Source organism: Jaculus jaculus, chromosome 7 (genome assembly GCF_020740685.1).
Source record: "Jaculus jaculus isolate mJacJac1 chromosome 7, mJacJac1.mat.Y.cur, whole genome shotgun sequence".
NCBI classification, from domain to species: Eukaryota; Metazoa; Chordata; class Mammalia; order Rodentia; family Dipodidae; genus Jaculus; species Jaculus jaculus.
This window is the reverse complement of record NC_059108.1, coordinates 70790578-70808481: the sequence shown is the minus strand read 5'-3', so window position 1 is coordinate 70808481 and position 17904 is coordinate 70790578. Positions and strand designations below refer to the sequence as shown.

At 41.6% G+C, this 17904-nt stretch overlaps 1 protein-coding gene across 1 annotated transcript; it reads right to left on the bottom strand.

The window, feature by feature from the left end:
• Nucleotides 1–351: 351 nt before the first annotated feature.
• Nucleotides 352–10122, bottom strand: LOC101606005 (dehydrogenase/reductase SDR family member 2, mitochondrial-like). The gene is made up of 7 exons (XM_004661758.2): nt 9983–10122; nt 7963–8140; nt 7060–7161; nt 6371–6441; nt 1453–1504; nt 991–1142; nt 352–511 (listed from the first exon to the last, which is right to left on the bottom strand). Exons 1-7 carry the CDS (start codon nt 10120–10122, stop codon nt 352–354), a joined length of 855 nt encoding a protein of 284 aa, XP_004661815.2.
• Nucleotides 10123–17904: the final 7782 nt, after the last annotated feature.

Below are 17904 nucleotides of genomic sequence, written 5' to 3'. Positions count from 1 at the left end.
TTAGCTGCAGAATTAGAGATGAACACATCAGGTGCATGGAAAGCATTTAGTAGCATGCTCAGAAAGCCGTTTTGTTTCCCTTGCTCTCCAGTCTCTCCCTGCCTAACTCTACTTCCTCTTGTCTAAGATTCCCAAACCCATATTTTATTTTCTGGCACACTCACATTGTTTTTGTTGGTAGTTTCATAGTACAAACTCTCTTTTCTGATGTCCTTTATTTTGAAGTCAGTGAAAGTTTTGAACCAAAATGTATATACGTTTGGAACATGGGCCTATCCTCAAAGTGTTCCAGCATATGGGCCTAGGGTCACACAGGGTTCCTTCATGGAGAGATGAGCCCAAGCTTTGAGCTCAGAGAGGTGGGGACAAGCCAGCCACCACGATGTTTTCACCAGTGATGTAGCTTGCGTCTGGCGAGCATAAGAAAGACACCAGTCCTGCACAGTCCTCAGGCTGCCCCACCCTGCATGGAGAGAAGTAGGGCTGAGACTGGTAACGTCTTCCCCACCAACTTTGAGTTCCTGTGAAAAATCAATATTCTGTGGGGGTGAACAAAGAGCTACTCGTGAAGACATATGAGCTCTGCTGGGAACTTTAGACACCATTTCAGGCCCCAGGAAATCTTCACAGCCCAGAAAGGAGAATGGATAAAAACCTGCAGAGCAATAGTCTATAATTTTTTGTCCTTCCAGCTCAGGTTAAATTCAGAGTTACAAGTGTCATGACCTAACCACAACCTACCTCTGCATTCCAAAGAAATGCTTGAAATGATCATTAATCGCTGGTACTTCGTTGAGCTAAAAGAAAAGTCAAAGGTCAATGCTGCTCCTGTGCATGCTATCTCATGGGCTCTGCATCACACCTACTGTGGGTTTGTGAAAGGGCATCTGTGGGACACTCTGGGCTAATCCTTGACAGAGAACTGATTCTGATTCTGCTGTGGGTCCCAAGGGCCAGGGACCACAATATCAGAGTAGGAGCAGGAGCTGCCTGCCCTTGGTCCTCACCACTTTGCTGAAGTCTGTGTTAATGATTCCTGGTACTAGGCAATTAACACGAATGTTCTTTGGTGCCAGCTCCACTGCCAGAGTCTTGGTGAGGCCGAGAACAGCTGTTTTACTGACATTGTAGGCTCCTAGCTTCTGTGGGCAGAAAGAGAATTAGATGGATAGACTGTAATTGAGGGCAAGGGAAAATCATTTGGATTTCCTGAGTTCCCAGGAACCTATGTTGGTCAGCATCACAGTCATCAAGTCTGGGAGATACTGCCCAAAAGAGATGGCAACATGTTCCAATTTAGTGCAGTAAATGAAAGATCTGTGGCACACCAGGAGTACCTTTGCACATGCAGTGAACACTTGTTCAATGTTGGCTATGTCCATGCATCCCATTTTCCTGATGAAATGGAGAATTTCCTCTTACCTAACCGAAGCCTCAGATGATCACACTTACAGGCAATGGTACGTAGGCTGCAAGTGAAGACACCAGGACCACTGAACCTTGTCTGGGGAGACAAAGAGGGATAGGCTAAACACTGAAGACAATTGTGACTGGGCATGGAGGCTGTATGGAAGAGGGCTGAAAGATACATGGGTGAGGGAGAATAGCTTGGGCCTGGTTGAAGGAATTATCTGCATTTTCCTTTAGGTCTTTAATTGTATTTTCAGGTTATATTGCCAGAGAAGCGATCTGTGCTAGAATTTTATTTTCGTAGGAAAACAATTTGACTATAGATTGTAATTATTGAATGGTAACAGGGCTGGTAACATTTTCTATGTCTTCTTGAATTAGTTTTGGTAAGGCATATCCTTTCTAAAAATTTGTTTGTTTCATTACCACTCCAATTTATGTTTGGCACAAAGATTTCTCTTTGGTATTTTCATGTCTAGTGCTTTCTAAAAGCTTTCTAGTGGTAACTTCATCTTTCACTGGTTATTTGTGCACTCCTTTTTTTATTTTGTCTTGATCAGTTTCACTACAAATTTGTCAAAAGTGATAGTTTCTTTTTAAAATAGTTTTTTTGTTTTCTTCCTCCCTCTCTTCCTCTTTCCATCTCTCTTCCCCCTTTCTCCTTTCCCTCTCTCCCTCCCTCTTTCCATCCCTTCCCCCCACCTTTCCTCCCTTTGTCAGTGCTGGGGATTCAACTGAGGGCTTTATGTTAGTAAGTAAGCATTCTGTCACTGAGCTACATACATTTCCAGTCCACTTTCCAGTAATTTTTGCTTTGTACTACTTCCTTCTACCTTCGTGTTTTACTCCCCTCACACTCCCCATTTATTTCTGTTTGAGCTTTTACAACAATGAAGAGTGATTTGGGTAATCACTGTTGTTTATAATCCAGAAGGATTTCATTGTCTGTAAAGAGAGATTTAAAACAGGCACTTTAAGCTCAGCAGTTGAGCTGATTGTTTATATTACATATTTTTTTTGTTTTTTTTTCCTCAATTTTTATTAACATCTTCCATGATCATAAAAAATATCCCATGGTAATACCCTCCTGTTTTTTGTTTTTTTGAGGTAGGGTCTCGCTGTAGCCTAGGCTGACCTGGAATTCACCATGTAGTCTTAGGCTGGCCTTAGACTCCTGGCGCTCCTCCTACCTCTGCCTCCAAAGTTCTGGGATTAAAGGCGTGTGCCACTATGCATGGCTCTTTTTAATTTTAATATTTTATTTTAATTATTTTTTTTATATATTTTATTTATTCATTTGAGAGAGAAAGAGACAGAGAGAGAGAGAGAATGAGTGTTCCAGGGCCCCTAGCCACTGCAAATGAACTCTAGACGCATACATCACCTTGTACATCTGGCTTGTGTGGGTACTGGGGAACCAAACCTGGGTCCTTAGGCTTTGCGGGCAAATGTCTTAACTTCCAAGTCATCTCTCCAGCCCCATAATTTTTTAAAACATTTTTTTTTATGAGAGAGAGAAAGAATTGGTGCACCAGAGCCTCCAGCCATTGCAATTGAACTCCAGATGTGTGCACCACCTAGTGTGCATGTGTGACATTGCACTTGCATCACCTTGTGTGTCTGGCTTATGTGGGATCTGGAGAGTCAAACATGGGTCCTTAGGCTTTGCAGGCAAGCGCCTTAAGCATTAGGGCATCTGTCCAGACCAAGCTTATTTTTTTTCTGTGTGTGTTCTAGTTCATCTGCTCAACTTTGAATAATTTCTTTTTATTTATTTATTTATTTATGTAACTCAAGTTGCATGTGCCCCCTTGTGCATCTGGCTAACGTGGGTCCTGGGGAATTGAACATTGGTCCCTTGGCTTTATAGGCAAACACCTTAACTGCTAAGCCATCTCTCCAGCCCTTGAATAATTTCTTGATCCCTAGCTTTCCTAGGGTTATAACTACCCTACAGTGATTCCTTCTTAGCATTATATAGAATGAAAAACTTGATAAAACATGTCATTGTAGTCTAATCAAATTAAAAAACTTCAATTTGATTAAAAAACCTACCTCAATGATTTTTATATTTTAACTGTAATTACTGATGTATGTGATTAATATCTCACATTCAATTTTATTATTTTTTCATTCCTCCAGTTTCTTTTTTATCTGTCCTTTCTTACTTTCTTTTAGATTGTCTTTTTTATTTCCATCCCCCCATCTATTAGTTTGAAACTGTACTTTGTACTCTACTGACATTGTTGGAGATATTCCCATAGCAAGGACACAGGACTATTTAGTTCATCAAAGTTTAATAATCTTACCTTGCCTCAAACAAGAAAAATCTTCTAGCAGTGTAACTCAGTTTGTGTCTTCCTAATTTGAATATTATTTTTGTATGTTTGTGTGTGTGTGTGTATATGTAGTATATGGGGTGTGTGTGGTATATGCACCTGTATGTGCAGATGAATGCAGCTGTGTGCATAGAGGCCAGAGAATGCCACATGTCCTTCCTTTATTGCTCATCAGTATTTCATTGAGACAGAGTCTCTCTGAATGTGGAGTTGTGGTTTTCATGGGCCCCAGAGATTCTCTGGTTTCTGTTCCCCAAGGCTCTGGGATTATATGCTTGCATGGCCATATCCAGATGTTTACATGGGTCCTGGAGAATCAAATTCAGGTAATCTTAGGTCTTCACAGGCCCTCTTGCTTGGGGCCCCTCTTGTATGACTGATCTAACTAACTAACTAGCCAGCTAGCTAGCTAGCTAGCTAGCTAACTAACTAACTAACTAACTAACTAACTAACTAACTAACTGGCTAACTAACTAATTGAAGGAGGGTTTCACTTTATCTCACACTCACCCAGGCTGACCTTGAACTCATGGTGATCCTCCCACCTCAGTCTCCTGAAAGCTGGGGTTAACCACACCCATCTTGCTGAACTCAGTGGTTCTAACAGGATGCCAACATGGGAGGAGCTAAGAAAAGCAGCCTGATTGGAAATAGGATCTTTCTTTTTATTTTGGTAGAGGGGGCCTTATGCATGCTGAACATGGACTTTACCACCAAGTTGCATGGCCAGCCTTGGAAGAGGAGTCTTAAAACTTCATCTTTTAGGGTTGGAGAGATGGCTCAGCTGCTAAGGTGCTTGACTGCAAAACCTGAGGACCTATGCTTGATTCCCCAGTACCCACGTAAAGCCAGAGTGGCACATGCATCTGGAGTTCATTTACAATGGCTAGAGGCTTTGACTTGCCCATTTTCTTTCTCTCTATGCTTGCAAATAAATAAATTAAAAACAACCCCCCCCCCAAAAAAACCCTAAATCTTATAAAGCTCTTGATCCAATATGAGAAAACTGCAGTTGGTCATTTTAAGGTTAGAGCAAGGGCAATGAGGATCAAGAAGACAGGTGACTATGACATCAGATATTGAGGAAATATCACATTACTACTGTCCTTAGCCTATATCTGTCTGGACAAAGTATAATCAATGTATGTACAAGAAATATATGAATGTGCCTAAGCTTTCAGTAAGGTAATCTGAATCTTATACTTCCTTCTGAAATTATAGCTATAAAGTTTCCTTCAAACAATTTATTATAAAGCCAACATGCTAACAGGTAACAAGAATTCTGTGGCAATGTAGCTGAAGTTACACAAATAGGAACTAACTTAGACCCCTTTAGACCAAACTACTACCTTATCTTTGGGAAACAGCAACTTGTGATCAATCTTATTTGACAGAAAAGAATGTCTTAACTCTATACCTGTAGTTTGTAAATTTCTCCCTTCAGCAATGTGGGGAAACTTTTAGACATGGAGATTATAAGATATAAAACAGCATGATCAGTGTTCAGGGCCTCTATCTGTTCTGGCACTAGCCAACAGAGGTCTGCATGTAAAAAGCTTCAATAAAGCTCTCTCTTTTTTTTTTCTTTTTTTTTTTTTTCTGGAGTTGATTTCTTTCCTAGAACACAGAAGAGTCATAGTTAAACAAGGAGAAAGGCCTGAAGGATATTTTTAGGAATGGGAATGAGACTGGCCCAGGCTGGGGCACTGGAATAGGTATTGGATAGAGCACCATTAGGAAAATCAGACTAGTTGACAATAAAAAGCTACTGTGTATGTATGCATGTATGTATGTATGCATGCATGCATGTATGTATATATGTATGTGTGCATGTGTATGTAATTTGGGAGTAGGGATTTGAAACAGGGTGTTACATAGCCCAGGCCGGCCTCAAACTCATTTTGTAGCAAAGGAACTTCTGTTCCTCTTGCATCTACTTTCCAAGGACTGGGATTATGGCATGTGTCATCATGCCAAGCTGACAATGGAAGGCATGTAGTGATTGGATCTGCAATGCACTGAGTAAAAAAATCTTGCTCTTGGGAGCACAGCCATAGTGTTGCCACTCAAGACAAACGCTGGGCCTATGGAGAGCATCGTTTTGGAAACACCCCAGTCACGGAGATCAGTGGGAAGTCAGCTAGTGGGAGCAGCAGCAGGCAGCCCTGGGCCCATCTCACAGGTGAAGATGGAGTAGGTCCTGCAGGTCACTACCCCAGTCTGTGGGGAGAAGCAGAGATTATAGGATGGCTAAATGGATCTCCAACCTGGACCTGTGCGGCCTGAGCTCTTGCATCCCAAGAGAGGTCACTTTGATTTCTTTGATTTTAGAACAGTTTTGAGGATTCAGGCCATTCTGTCTGTAGATTTCTCATCCTCCTTCCACAGTAAACCTTGCCAGGTTCCCTAGTCACTGTACATATATTCTCTTGGTACATTAATGAATAAGATTCCTCGGTTTCTTTTCTTGACCCACACATCTGAAAGACAAACTCACTGTTCTTGTTTTCCTGGCTCAGCTAAGCCTCTTTTCCAATGGAAAGGTGTAACTCTCATTGTTTCCTTGAACCCTATTTGATACCAAGAGACTCTCTCTTCCTACCCCTCTTCCATATGCTTACCCCCTCTTCTCCATGTGAGGCAGAAGCTGGTTCAGCAACAGGGCTGGGGCCTTCACATTCACACTCAGGATCTGAAATTAGAGCAAGTGAGGGTTGGGGGACAGGAGATCCAACCAGTACTCTCAGTGTATCTGGAAGCATTCCTGCTATGTTAGAATGTGGGCATGAGCCTTGTGCCAAGGAGAATTTATAGAGGTGAAAGATCACTCTGAAGACAAAGGATTAAAGGGGTCAGGCTGAGGACTGTAATTGAAGATCCCTAGTCTGTGGGACATCATCCCATGACTCTAAAGACACTAGTTTCATGTGGAGCAGAGCAGCAGCAGCAGAATCTGGGGAAGATGGAAGTTCAGGGAGATAGCCTGGAATTGCCAGTATTGAGGGATAAGCATCCTTAAGCAAAGAAAGGCAGTTACTTCTCTGCACCTACATTTCTTATGACTTATTTGGTTTCATGCTACTTTCTGCAGGCTGGAAGCTGGGGGTGGGGTGGGAAATGACCAGCACTTCAACTTAGATATTCTTCCCTTGATTTCATAGATGGGGAAATTGAGGCTCATAGACTCTGAGCCTACATGGGAAGGTGGCTTTGAGGACTGGTCCTGGGTGTGCTAGTCAAAACAAGAGGGTTTCTTAGAAAGTTAGCTTTGGAGTCCTACCAGCAACTTATTGACTTCCCTAGACCTTACCTTGTCCCAGATCTGTTCACTGCTCTTGATGGTACTTCCTACCAAGGGATTGACCCCTGCAACACACACCAGGAAGTCCACACCTCCGCAGTGTTCCAAGGCCTATGGATGGGAAGAAGACATTGAGGACCAGGGCATGGGTTGGGGGAGGAGGAAAGTTTTCTCTGCACTGGGAGATCATTCTTGTTTAGTGTCCCTGGGGTTATGCTTGGATAAAATCAAGGAGAGGAACAACTCCAACTCAAGATGGAGAACAACGGACTTCATTTTGGAACCAGGTATTGAGCTTCTGGACAAAAAGGGTGGAGTTTCATTCCATCTGCATATATTTTTTTCTGTTTTTTTGGAGGTAGGGTCTTCTTGTAGCCCAGGCTCAAAGTCACAGTGATCCTCCTACCTCTGCCTCTCTAATGCTGGGATTAAAAGTGTGTGCCAACATACCGGGCCCACTTTCTCTTTTATGTCCTCATACCCCCAAGCACTCTTTGCTACCAGTTGCCCAACACATCTGTCATCCACATAATTTCCCAAAGCCCTTTTCCATTTTCCTGAATACCCTAGCTCTAGCTAAGAACTAGGACTTTCTTCTCTATGTCACCTCAATCCCTCCTCAGGCCCCTCTCCAGGGATCTTATGGGGACATAGCTGATACTCAACAGGTAGCTGATGACTGTAAGCAGAGTCCTTCTCTACCAACATGCTCCCCACCCCACAGCCTTCCTGACCTGAACATGTCCTTTCTTTGCTCAAGTCTATTCAGAGGAGACTGTGAGCTTTCCAAACAGGACCAACTGACACATAGTGGAACTGGTTCCTGCGAGGGATCCTTTAACTCTACCCTATTGTGGGTCATAGATGCTGAATCCCTGTTTCCTTGACTGTGCTTTCTTCTGTGCCCCTCACCGTGGCCACCAGCCTCTCCCGGTCCTCTGCCTTTCCTACGTGACACACAGTGCCTGACACACACAGCCCATCTCCCTGCAGTGTGGCCACGGCTGAGTCGACATTCTGCTGCTTCCGGCTGCTGATGACCACATGGGCCCCATCCTGGGCCAGACGCCGGGCAATAGCGAAGCCAATCCTGCAGACCAGAGAGGAAGAGGAAGTGACAGTTTAGCCTTGGGCCAAACCCTTTCTTTCTTGCTATACTGCTTACCCTAAGGTTCCAAATGAATTCTCTCTACTAATTCGGGGTGGCTAACGCCATGCTCTGCATGGTAAGAGGATCAGACGAGAGGGGATGCATCAGTTGTGGATGCCTTGAGCCTCTGATGTGGCAACGTCAGATCTTGGCCTGACCTCCTCCTGGAACCACTGTGTTCACCCATTCCTAGTCCCTCAAGGCTTTCAGGCCTCTTAAGCCATTCTCCGGCATGCAGCATGGAAGGACAGAGTTATCAACGCATGTTGCACCACTCTTAATTGACAGAAGTTGGTAGTGAAGAAGAAATAAGAGAAAACTGGCTTCTTTTAGACATTTTCAGTTAGAAATTGAGGCTTAAAGAGAACTACAAGATCCCACATGCTAATCCTCCTTGGCAGGGATGGAACTCATGTCTGATCAAGACTGGTAGATGACTCATCTACAACTGGCTACAGTTCCCCCTGAGGCCCACAGTCAAGCATATTACCTAGGTGGGCTGCCCTCTGGAGCCTGCCCTTCAAATCTACAAACCAATTGGGTCTTCTCCTTGCACACCTGAATCTGACAAAAGAATACATTTTCAATCACTGTAAAGGCTGCCTTAAGGCTCCTCCTTCCCCTGTGACTGTGTGACTCTCCTGGTTTTACCCTGGGCTATTTGGATACATGTGAGTCTGGCTTCCCCCTACCCAGCTGGGTGGGTCACGGAAAGCATAGTACTGTATCTTGGTCTGAATAATTCTCTGCTTGCCTCTGTTTTACACTTTGGGGTAACTTCTCACTTTTATGACATGTATGATTTTCCTTTGGTTTCTGAATCTACCACATGAATATTTCCCTTATACTACAGATCTACCACGTGGATGCCTTCTCTAACTGTAGGTCTATTAGTTATGTAAACTTCCTTAAATTTGGGGTAGCCATGGGTATAACTTTCTTTACTACTCATTTCTCATTCGAATTTCTCTGCTTTGATATTTCCCCCCTGCTATTCTTCTTTAAGCTCCCACCATTTGCCCTTGACTTCCTTCCATGGAGAAGCACAAGGTGGATGTTTATTCTAAATTTCCCTATATATAAACCTAAGTTCTATCTTCCATGTGCTTCTGGATCTACTCCAGTCCTTCCCTAAAAACCTTAATTCTCTTCAATGAGCTTTATAAACTATCTTCCAGGTGCTTTTCTCTACTCTAGCCTTTCCTTAAAAACCCAAAGTTCTTTTAAATAAACCTTATGAACTATACAGTGTTTTCCACGTGAGTATGTTTTTCCTACTTCCCACATGTTTATGACTCTGCTCTAGCCTTCTTCCTAGACCCTAATTTCCCTTGAATAAACCCTACAATTTGTTATTTCTCCCTAAATAACTTACAATTAATTCTTTTTGAGTTCATTTTTATCAATTCTTTGTTAAAAATAGAACAGGACCCACAATTAGGGTCATAAACTTAGGGAACCCCTTCTAAGCCCTCAAATACTGCATCAGTAGCAATTGTTGAATTACTTGACTTCCTTTGATGGGTAATTGATATTAATTCAGTTTCCTACCACACCTATGGGCCCATCACCTGGTGGCCATTTTGGTAACATGTCCTATACTGGCTTTGTCTTCTTTCCTAATTTCATCTACCTTTCCTTGGTGTTTTTCTTAGGGTTCCATTCCCCCAAAACTTAAGCATTGCAGTACGGCTTTGCTTTGTGGGGATGAAGCAAATACAATGAGAACAATAAAATCTAGAGACACCTATAATTTCCAAGTCCCTGAAGGGCTGCTCTTACCCATTTGTGGATCCTGTGACCACTGCCACTTTGTTGGCCAGTGTGAGTCTATGGTTGGCTGTACCGCTGGTGCTTCCCATGGGACGTAGAGCTGCAAGGGTTGGGATTCTCATCCAACACTGGGTCAGAGGCCTAAACATTGAGGTTTCAGTTTGCTCTTCTTTTTGGTGAACTGGGCTCAGATAGGGAGGTCTCTAGGTAGGCAATCACTGTTCAATACCAGTTCCTACAATAAAGGGTGAAAGTTGCATCCCAGTGTTAGAATGGAATTGGGTTGGCCTTGGAATTCACTCAGCCTGTACCTGTAGTCTGCTTAGTGGATTTTATTTTTATTTTATTATTTTAAAAATTTATTTTCAATTGATCTTGGGTCCTAAGTTGTTATAAGATTTGGTTAAACTAAAAGAGGCAAACTTCAAACAATAACCATTCACACACAAAAAAAAGATTCTTTTTTTTTTTTAATGAATCAGGTGACTCAAATTAAGTTACTTTTTACTATTCCTTGGAGAATAACATGATACAACATACCAACACATCCTTTTTATTTAGCTTAAGTAACATAACATGAGAAACAGCACTGTGTAATGTCTTTATTTTCTGTACATTAGTGTTTTCCAACACTACAACCATAAAGAACATAATTATAAATATTGAACTTTTTAGCTTGGAGGTTAGTATGCAGACTAATTTATTTATATTAGACAAGATTAGCCTCATTCAAAACTTATTTCTAGTGGTTTTATGAACACAAAATTTCCTATATTCAATCTGTAACAGGAATGGTTTTGGTTATCTGGAATCAGAGGCGAACATACATGCACAAACTTTCAATAAATATTTATTCATTGAGTTTACCTAGGATAATGAACAGTTAATTTACAGGTTTGTTGGAGAGAGAACCAAACAAGTCAAGGTTCAGATGTGAAAGGTCTTTGTATGTGACTCTGACATGCTTAAGGGTGCTAAGTTTTATGATTTTACTCCCCTGCAGGTCTCTCACCTCAAGCCTTGGCATACACCCCACTCCCTTCTTGTCATGTTCTGTTCTTGTTCTTTTAAATCCTCTGGCCAAGTCTTCTTCCAGACTTATTTACATGTTAATCCCATAAGGGGAATCCTTTTTAACCCTCAAAGCTATTTATTGTATCCATGTGGCTCTTGTGCTTATTTTTCTTGACATATTTCTCTTTCCAACCCAGTGTCCTGAAGTGATTGTGTTTTGTTTATCAGTTATAGCAGAGTGCCCAGCACTGGTAATTGCTGGAGGGTATTTGTTGAATGAATAAATGAGGATTTGGCTGCATAGGGGTCTCCCTAGGCCTGTGAGTCAAATTCCTTAGTACTGGAAAGCCAGACCCTTCCCCCAAGGCTCTCAGTTGTATCACCTAAGCACTGATCTCAAAAGATTTATTCCCCAATAGCCTTTCTGTACTTTTTATTGCTTAGGCATTGGGTGGCATCTCATGTACTTTGTGTACAAAGTAAACTTGCATTTTCCTGATATTTGTTACTGGCCTTCCACTCAAATCTCCACAAATCTGAAATTATGAACTTTACTGCATAAAGCCAATTTCCCTAATCATTTCCACTTTAGTAAGTCCCAAGTAAATATCAAAGTAGGCAAGTATTTCTGAAGCAAACTTTAAGACAAATTCATACTCTGTTTTCTCAGAAATCCAACTCCTATAACCATTCATTATGAATCCTTACTTCCCTAAAGATTCATAAAAGATTGTAGAATTTCCTGCTCCTGCTACTTAACTTTTTGTGTCACTACAGGTAGTTTATTCTTAAATCTTTGAGGCTTCATCTAAGGACAAAATCATTCTCTTAAAAAATATTTTTATTTATTTGCAAGCAGAGAGAAATGGGGGGTGGGGGAGGGAGGAAGAATATGAATGAATGAATGGGTGCACCAGGGTATCAAACCACTGCAAACAAACTCCAGATGCATATGCCACTGTGCATGTGGCTTTTCATGGGTACAGAGGAATTGAACCCTGGTCATTAGACTTTTCAGCCAAGCACCTTAATCAGTGAGAAATCTCTCCAGCCCCATTCTGTCTCTTTTTCCAAAGCTGTTTTTCAGACTTTTTGGTGAATAGGAATCTGGTAGAAGAAGAAAGAACTAAGACTCTCTCTCTCTTTCTCATCTTAGGCTCATTCTCTTTGTCTCCTTGTCAAAGCTGTGACAGTCATTCCACTGTGACCCTATCTGTGGTTTTGTGATTCTCACTACTTCAGAGGAGTTTAGGTCTATAAAGACAGAGCTGAAGTAACACCATTAGCCTCCTACTCAGAGAAAGAGTTTAACTCCTGTCACATGCACCCAGCTTTCCCCCAGGCTCTGTACGTTCTGCATACCCTTGAACTATTTACACATGTTTCTTTGGCAATGAAAGAACTTCCCCCCATCTCCAAGAAGTCTTAAAACATCCATCCTCCTCTGTCTGGGTGGTCTAAAGCTTCTTTCCTTGCACTTTGTAAGCAAGTGCATTTAACCACTGAGCCATCTTCCTAGCCCCTGTTTGCTTTGAATTCCACCATTCTTTCATTTGGTGTAAAATAAATCTTGTGGCTTCAAGAAACAATTCACATCAGTTTCCTTTTGTTCAGCTTCTCCACACTGAACCCCAGCCTCAGCTCTCCTTTGGTGAGTCTCTTGAGTCTTTGGGACACCTGTTATCTCTGGACTGCTAAAAAAACCAAAAAACTCAGAGCTGAACTAGTTGATTTTCCTCATTGCCCAAATCAGGTGAAATTTAGGGATGCTCAGTCTCGCCTCTGTTTACTCAATGTCACACATTGGAGAGAAAATTAAGGAGGTATAAGGACTTGTATCCCTTATTTTTCTCTATGTGATTGATTGCCAAAGCTTATCATGGGTACCACTCTACCGGCAGACTCTCTCCTCTAACTCTAAATGGGACCTGCTCTGACTCTTGTATCCCTTAAAATCCTGAAGCAGAAGTCGGACAAAAATAACTGATTTTCTTTTGTAACACTTGTAATACTGTCTGGCCACAGTATACATTGGATAATGGTGATCAATGGCCTGAGACTAGTACCTTTAATCTCAAAAGTCTTACAGATTTAGAGAACTTTATACAGTGCAATGGCAAATGACAGTCTGTCTCCCGGAGCTCTTGGCCCCTCCTCCACTTTGTTGATTGCAGTGTCTACACAAACAGTTCCTCCATACTACTTTCCCTGCGCTTCCTATACTCATTTATTTCTCCTCTCAGGTTGAGAGGGACTCAGGTAGTTAGGCAATTAGCGTGACCAGGTCCCTGAAAGTAAAGGCAGGAATCTGCAATCTGCACTTGCTAGAGATCAAAGGATGATCTCTTGCCTAAAGGAGTTTAGATCAGAGCCCTTACCTGGGAGGGAGGTCTCCTTTCTTAGAAATCTAATCCTGTCATTGTGGTTGGTCAAATTCAGCCCCTAGAACTTGACATCTTGGCATGCCACTTCCTGAGGCAGCCCCTAGCCCTGACCAATCAATTCTCACCCTGGCTCACCTGAGCCAGAAGGTAAAGCCCACTGCAGGGAGGTTCTGAATACATTTAGGAGGGAGAGCATGCTGTCTAGGATGTCTGAGCACTCTTGAACCTCTAGGTTCTGGTGAGTCTCCTCTCATCTCAGCCTGGCCTGACCAGAACTCCCAGCCCCTACTCCCATATGGGCTCTTCACCCTCCTGCTGTCGGCATCGCGGGAGCCTTGTATGTATGTTCTTGTTTCTCTAGCTCTTCTTTTAGGGCTTTTCCAGGCCCACCATGTGGGCTCTCAGACCATGGGGGCATATTCATTTTCCTTCCCTTAGTTCTGTACTTCCCTTAAAGATACTTTAATAATTATCTTTCTTAGTTTGGACTGCTCTTGCTTACTATTAAATGCTATTTAAAATGGTGGCAAGCTGGAGTCTGGGAAAAGGGTTGACACCCCCTTCATCTCAGAACCGCCCCCCCCAGAAAATTTAAGCCATGTCTCCTCTAGAACTTGTCCAGAGACAAAATGGCCAATTGCCTCTGATAAGAAAAACGGTAGTAACAAACAGCATATAACTTTGGTTCTTTTTATAGTTCCTCTATTCTGATTACCTAAATTCACCTCTGTCAGATAACATTTCTTAATCAAATAGGTAAACTGAGCTAAAATATTTGATCAACCTAAAAACTCCTCAAACAAATGTTTTCCATCTGAAAGCTAAACAGATGGTTAAATGGTTAGAGACACTTGCTACTAACTGAAAATGCTTCATATTTCATGATTTACTTCTAATTAGAAAAAGAGGGGATGTTCTACATACAGATGTATATTTTAAGAATGATAAATTAAGATCAAAAAGATTGTTCAATGGTTAGAGAAACTTGCCAGTGATTATTCTCATTTGTTATTATTTTTTGGTTTGCTCCTAATTTTAGAAAAGTTTAATTTATAGATTCCTATATAATATATAGTGATTTACAGATTTCCAAAGGTTTTTGATTAATATTCTAGTCATGCCCAAGGTTCCATTTTGTCAATACTGCTTCATACTGAGATACTCAGAACCCAAAAGTGTGGTTACAAAGATCCTATGGAGGCAGACTTTTTGAGGCCCTGTTCTCTGACCATGGGAATGGGTCTGAGGGCCCACTAGTAAGAACTCAAATCTGTAGGCCCTATGAAGCAGGGTTTGGTAAGTGTTTAATTCCATAGTTCACAAACATAATTCCCAAATTTGTTTGGGGACTCACTGGTAAGAACTTAAAGCCATGGGTCTCATGATTCCCAGTACTATCTAGGGCCCCATCTGGTAAAAGCTATAATTCCATAGTTCCCAAACTTGTATGGGGACCCATTGTCAAGAACCTAAATCTGTGGATGTTAAGATAAGGAAATATATGAGTCATGCTGGTGTGTGGCAGCCCCACACTGGTAGACTCTTGTCCTATTCTCTGGCCACAGGAATGGTTCAAGACATGAAAACAGGTTTCTCTTCATGGAATAGCCGAGGCTCTATGAGAGATATCTAGATAGAGTAGCTAGGTTTGTATTTCTCTCGGTTGCCCTACATATGGAAAGTCACCTCCAAAGTTGTATGAGGGATTCCCCCTTTGCCTGCCTGCTAAAACACGGGGAAAATTAGACCCCAACGCTCACAAAAAGAAACTATTTTTCTCTGTCAGATATATATCTAGATATCTAGATATCTAGATTACAGATTTAGAGAACTTTATACAGTGCAATGGCAAATGACAGTCTGTCTCCCAGAGCTCTTGGCCTCTCCTCCACTTTGTTGATTGCAGTGTCTACACAAACAGTTCCTCCATACTATTTTCCCTGCGCTTCTTATACTCATTTATTTCTCCTCTCAGGTTGATATATAGATATATAGATATATATCTGACAGAGAAAATTGTGTGTGTGTGTGTATTGCCACCACAGGACAATTTTAAGTACTACATAGTTTTCCATCCTGACCTTTTTCTCAAAAGAAAGATGGATAAAAGCACTAAAAGTACAGTAACTCTTTCTATTCTATGACCATACAAGCTGGCATTGACTGCCAGCTAGACCTGATCAGTTGTTAGTTTCTGGCTCAGTAACTCCTAACTCTAACCCTAGATAAAGACCTCATAGACTACAATAATACAAGCCTCAAGATGTCAGGGCTAAGGGATCAACTAATATTTATTTGTTCATGGTTTAAGGGCTATATAAAAAGTAGTTTTAAGGTACTTAGCCATGTTAACAATGTTTCTCTATTTGTTGAAGTTTTGACTACTGGGGAAACTAAATCATAAGGTAAAGGTTCAGTTATTAATGTTTAGTTTCCCAAGTTAAGATTCTCATTCCTAAAAACATTGGGGTCTTAAAAAATAACTCTTAGTCAGGTGTGGTGGCGCATGCCTTTAATCCCGGCACTTGGGAGGCAGAGGTAGGAGGATCGCTGTGAATTCGAGGCCACCCTGAGATTACATAGTGAATTCTAGGTAAGCCTGAGCTAGAGTAAAACCCTACCTCAGAAAAAAGAAAAAAAAAAAACAAACAAAAAACAAACCTCTTCTTTATACTAATTTGATCAAATGGACATCATTAAGTTTACCATTTAAAAGATTTAATTTCAGCCATTGTGACTTTGTTCTTCTGTTAGGTAAAATATGTTGGGATAGTGTGGCAGTCAGCCTCACATGCTGAGATGAACTTCCAAGCCAAGCACAAGGTATGAGAGAAAGGGATTTATTTATTTATTTATTTATTTTGTTTTTTTGTTTTTGGTTATTCGAGGTAGGGTCTCACTCTAGCCCAGGCTGACCTGGAATTCACTATGGTGTCTCAGGGTGGCCTCGAACTCACGGCGATCCTCCTACCTCTGCCTCCCGAGTGCTGGGATTAAAGGCGTGCACCACTGCACCCGGCTAAGGATTTATTGAAGCTTATAGATCTAAGGGAAGTTCCATAATGGCAGAAGAAGTTGGCCCCCTTTCAGAGGCCCACACAGAGAAAAAAGCCACCACAATCACCATAAGCAAGAACACTTCAAGAACTCCAGGCAAAGCTCAAGCACTTTGCATATTTTTAGACTGGAACTCCCCAAACCCACCTTAGGCTTGTACCCCAGGACCCTCCCACAGTGACCACTTCTCTGGCCAGGAGGCCGGAGATCTAAGTTACAAGCTTTAATAAACTCTTGAATGTATCGGGGGAAAGCCATTGAAGCTACCACATTCTGCCTCTGGCTCCCAATAGATTCATGACCATCTCATATTGTAAACTGTGTTCAGTCCAATTTCAAAGGTCCCCATACTCTTGACCAATTTAAGATAGTTCTAAAGTACCAAGTCTCATCTGAGATTTAAGATAGTCTCTTAATGGTGAGTCCTGGTAAATCAAAACAAGTTATATACTTTTAACATATGAAGGCATAGAGTAAACATTTTCAGCTGCTATAAGGCATAGTAAGGAGAGACTAGATCAATGCAAATTCAATAACCATCAAGCATGTGCAGTTATATCATAATCAGTGGCTGACAGTTTCCAAATTTTCCAACTCTGCCCCTCTAGCTGGGCCAAGTAGCCAGGGAAAACTTCCATCCCTAGCCAACAGCCTTCATGGTAGCTCTTGCACAGTCCTGGTGTATCTAAACATCCTTGAGTCTCCATTGCAAACCACGGTCCTTCTTCCAATGCCTTTGTGAGCCTATCAGGGTCATCATATCCTGCCTATATGCCATATTTCAGCAGCACCTACTGGAACAATATGTGCTTCATGACCACTCCATGCATTTTTCATGCCTCCAAAACCAATACCAGGTATACAGGACACAGTCATCTTCTTAATTCAGGGATGAAATAAATCATGACCTTGAAGAGCAGATTCCTTCTTTTCAGATCTCCTTTCAAAAGAGTGCATTCCTACCATTCAGTCTTCCTTGGTGGAATCACCTCAGACACTCCCCCTATTGTTTATTTATTTACTTTTAGTTTTATTTGAGACAGAGAGGGAGAGAGAGAGAGAGAAAGAGGGAATGGGTACCATAGGGCCACTACCCACTACAAACAAACTCCAGATGCATGCACAACTTAGTGCATCTGGCTTATGTGGGACTTGGAGAATCAAACCTGGGTCCTTAGGTTTCATAGACAAGTCTTAACCACTAAGCCATCTCTTCAGCCCCTTTCCATTGTAATAGTGTTAAGTAGTTAAGCCATCTTCCTTAAGATTGTTAGTGTATATGACAATTGTAGTTTCAATAACCTAAAACCAGTCTCTGAGCCAGTAAATTTTAAACTTGTTTGAGTTTCTTCAACTTAAAATCTTAAATTTCTCAGTCCCATGTCTTTAACCAGGCACATCAGTCCATAATAAATTTAACCTTGATCAAACTCCGTGGGCATGGGCAGCAGAATGAAGCAGCCATTATGCCAGTAA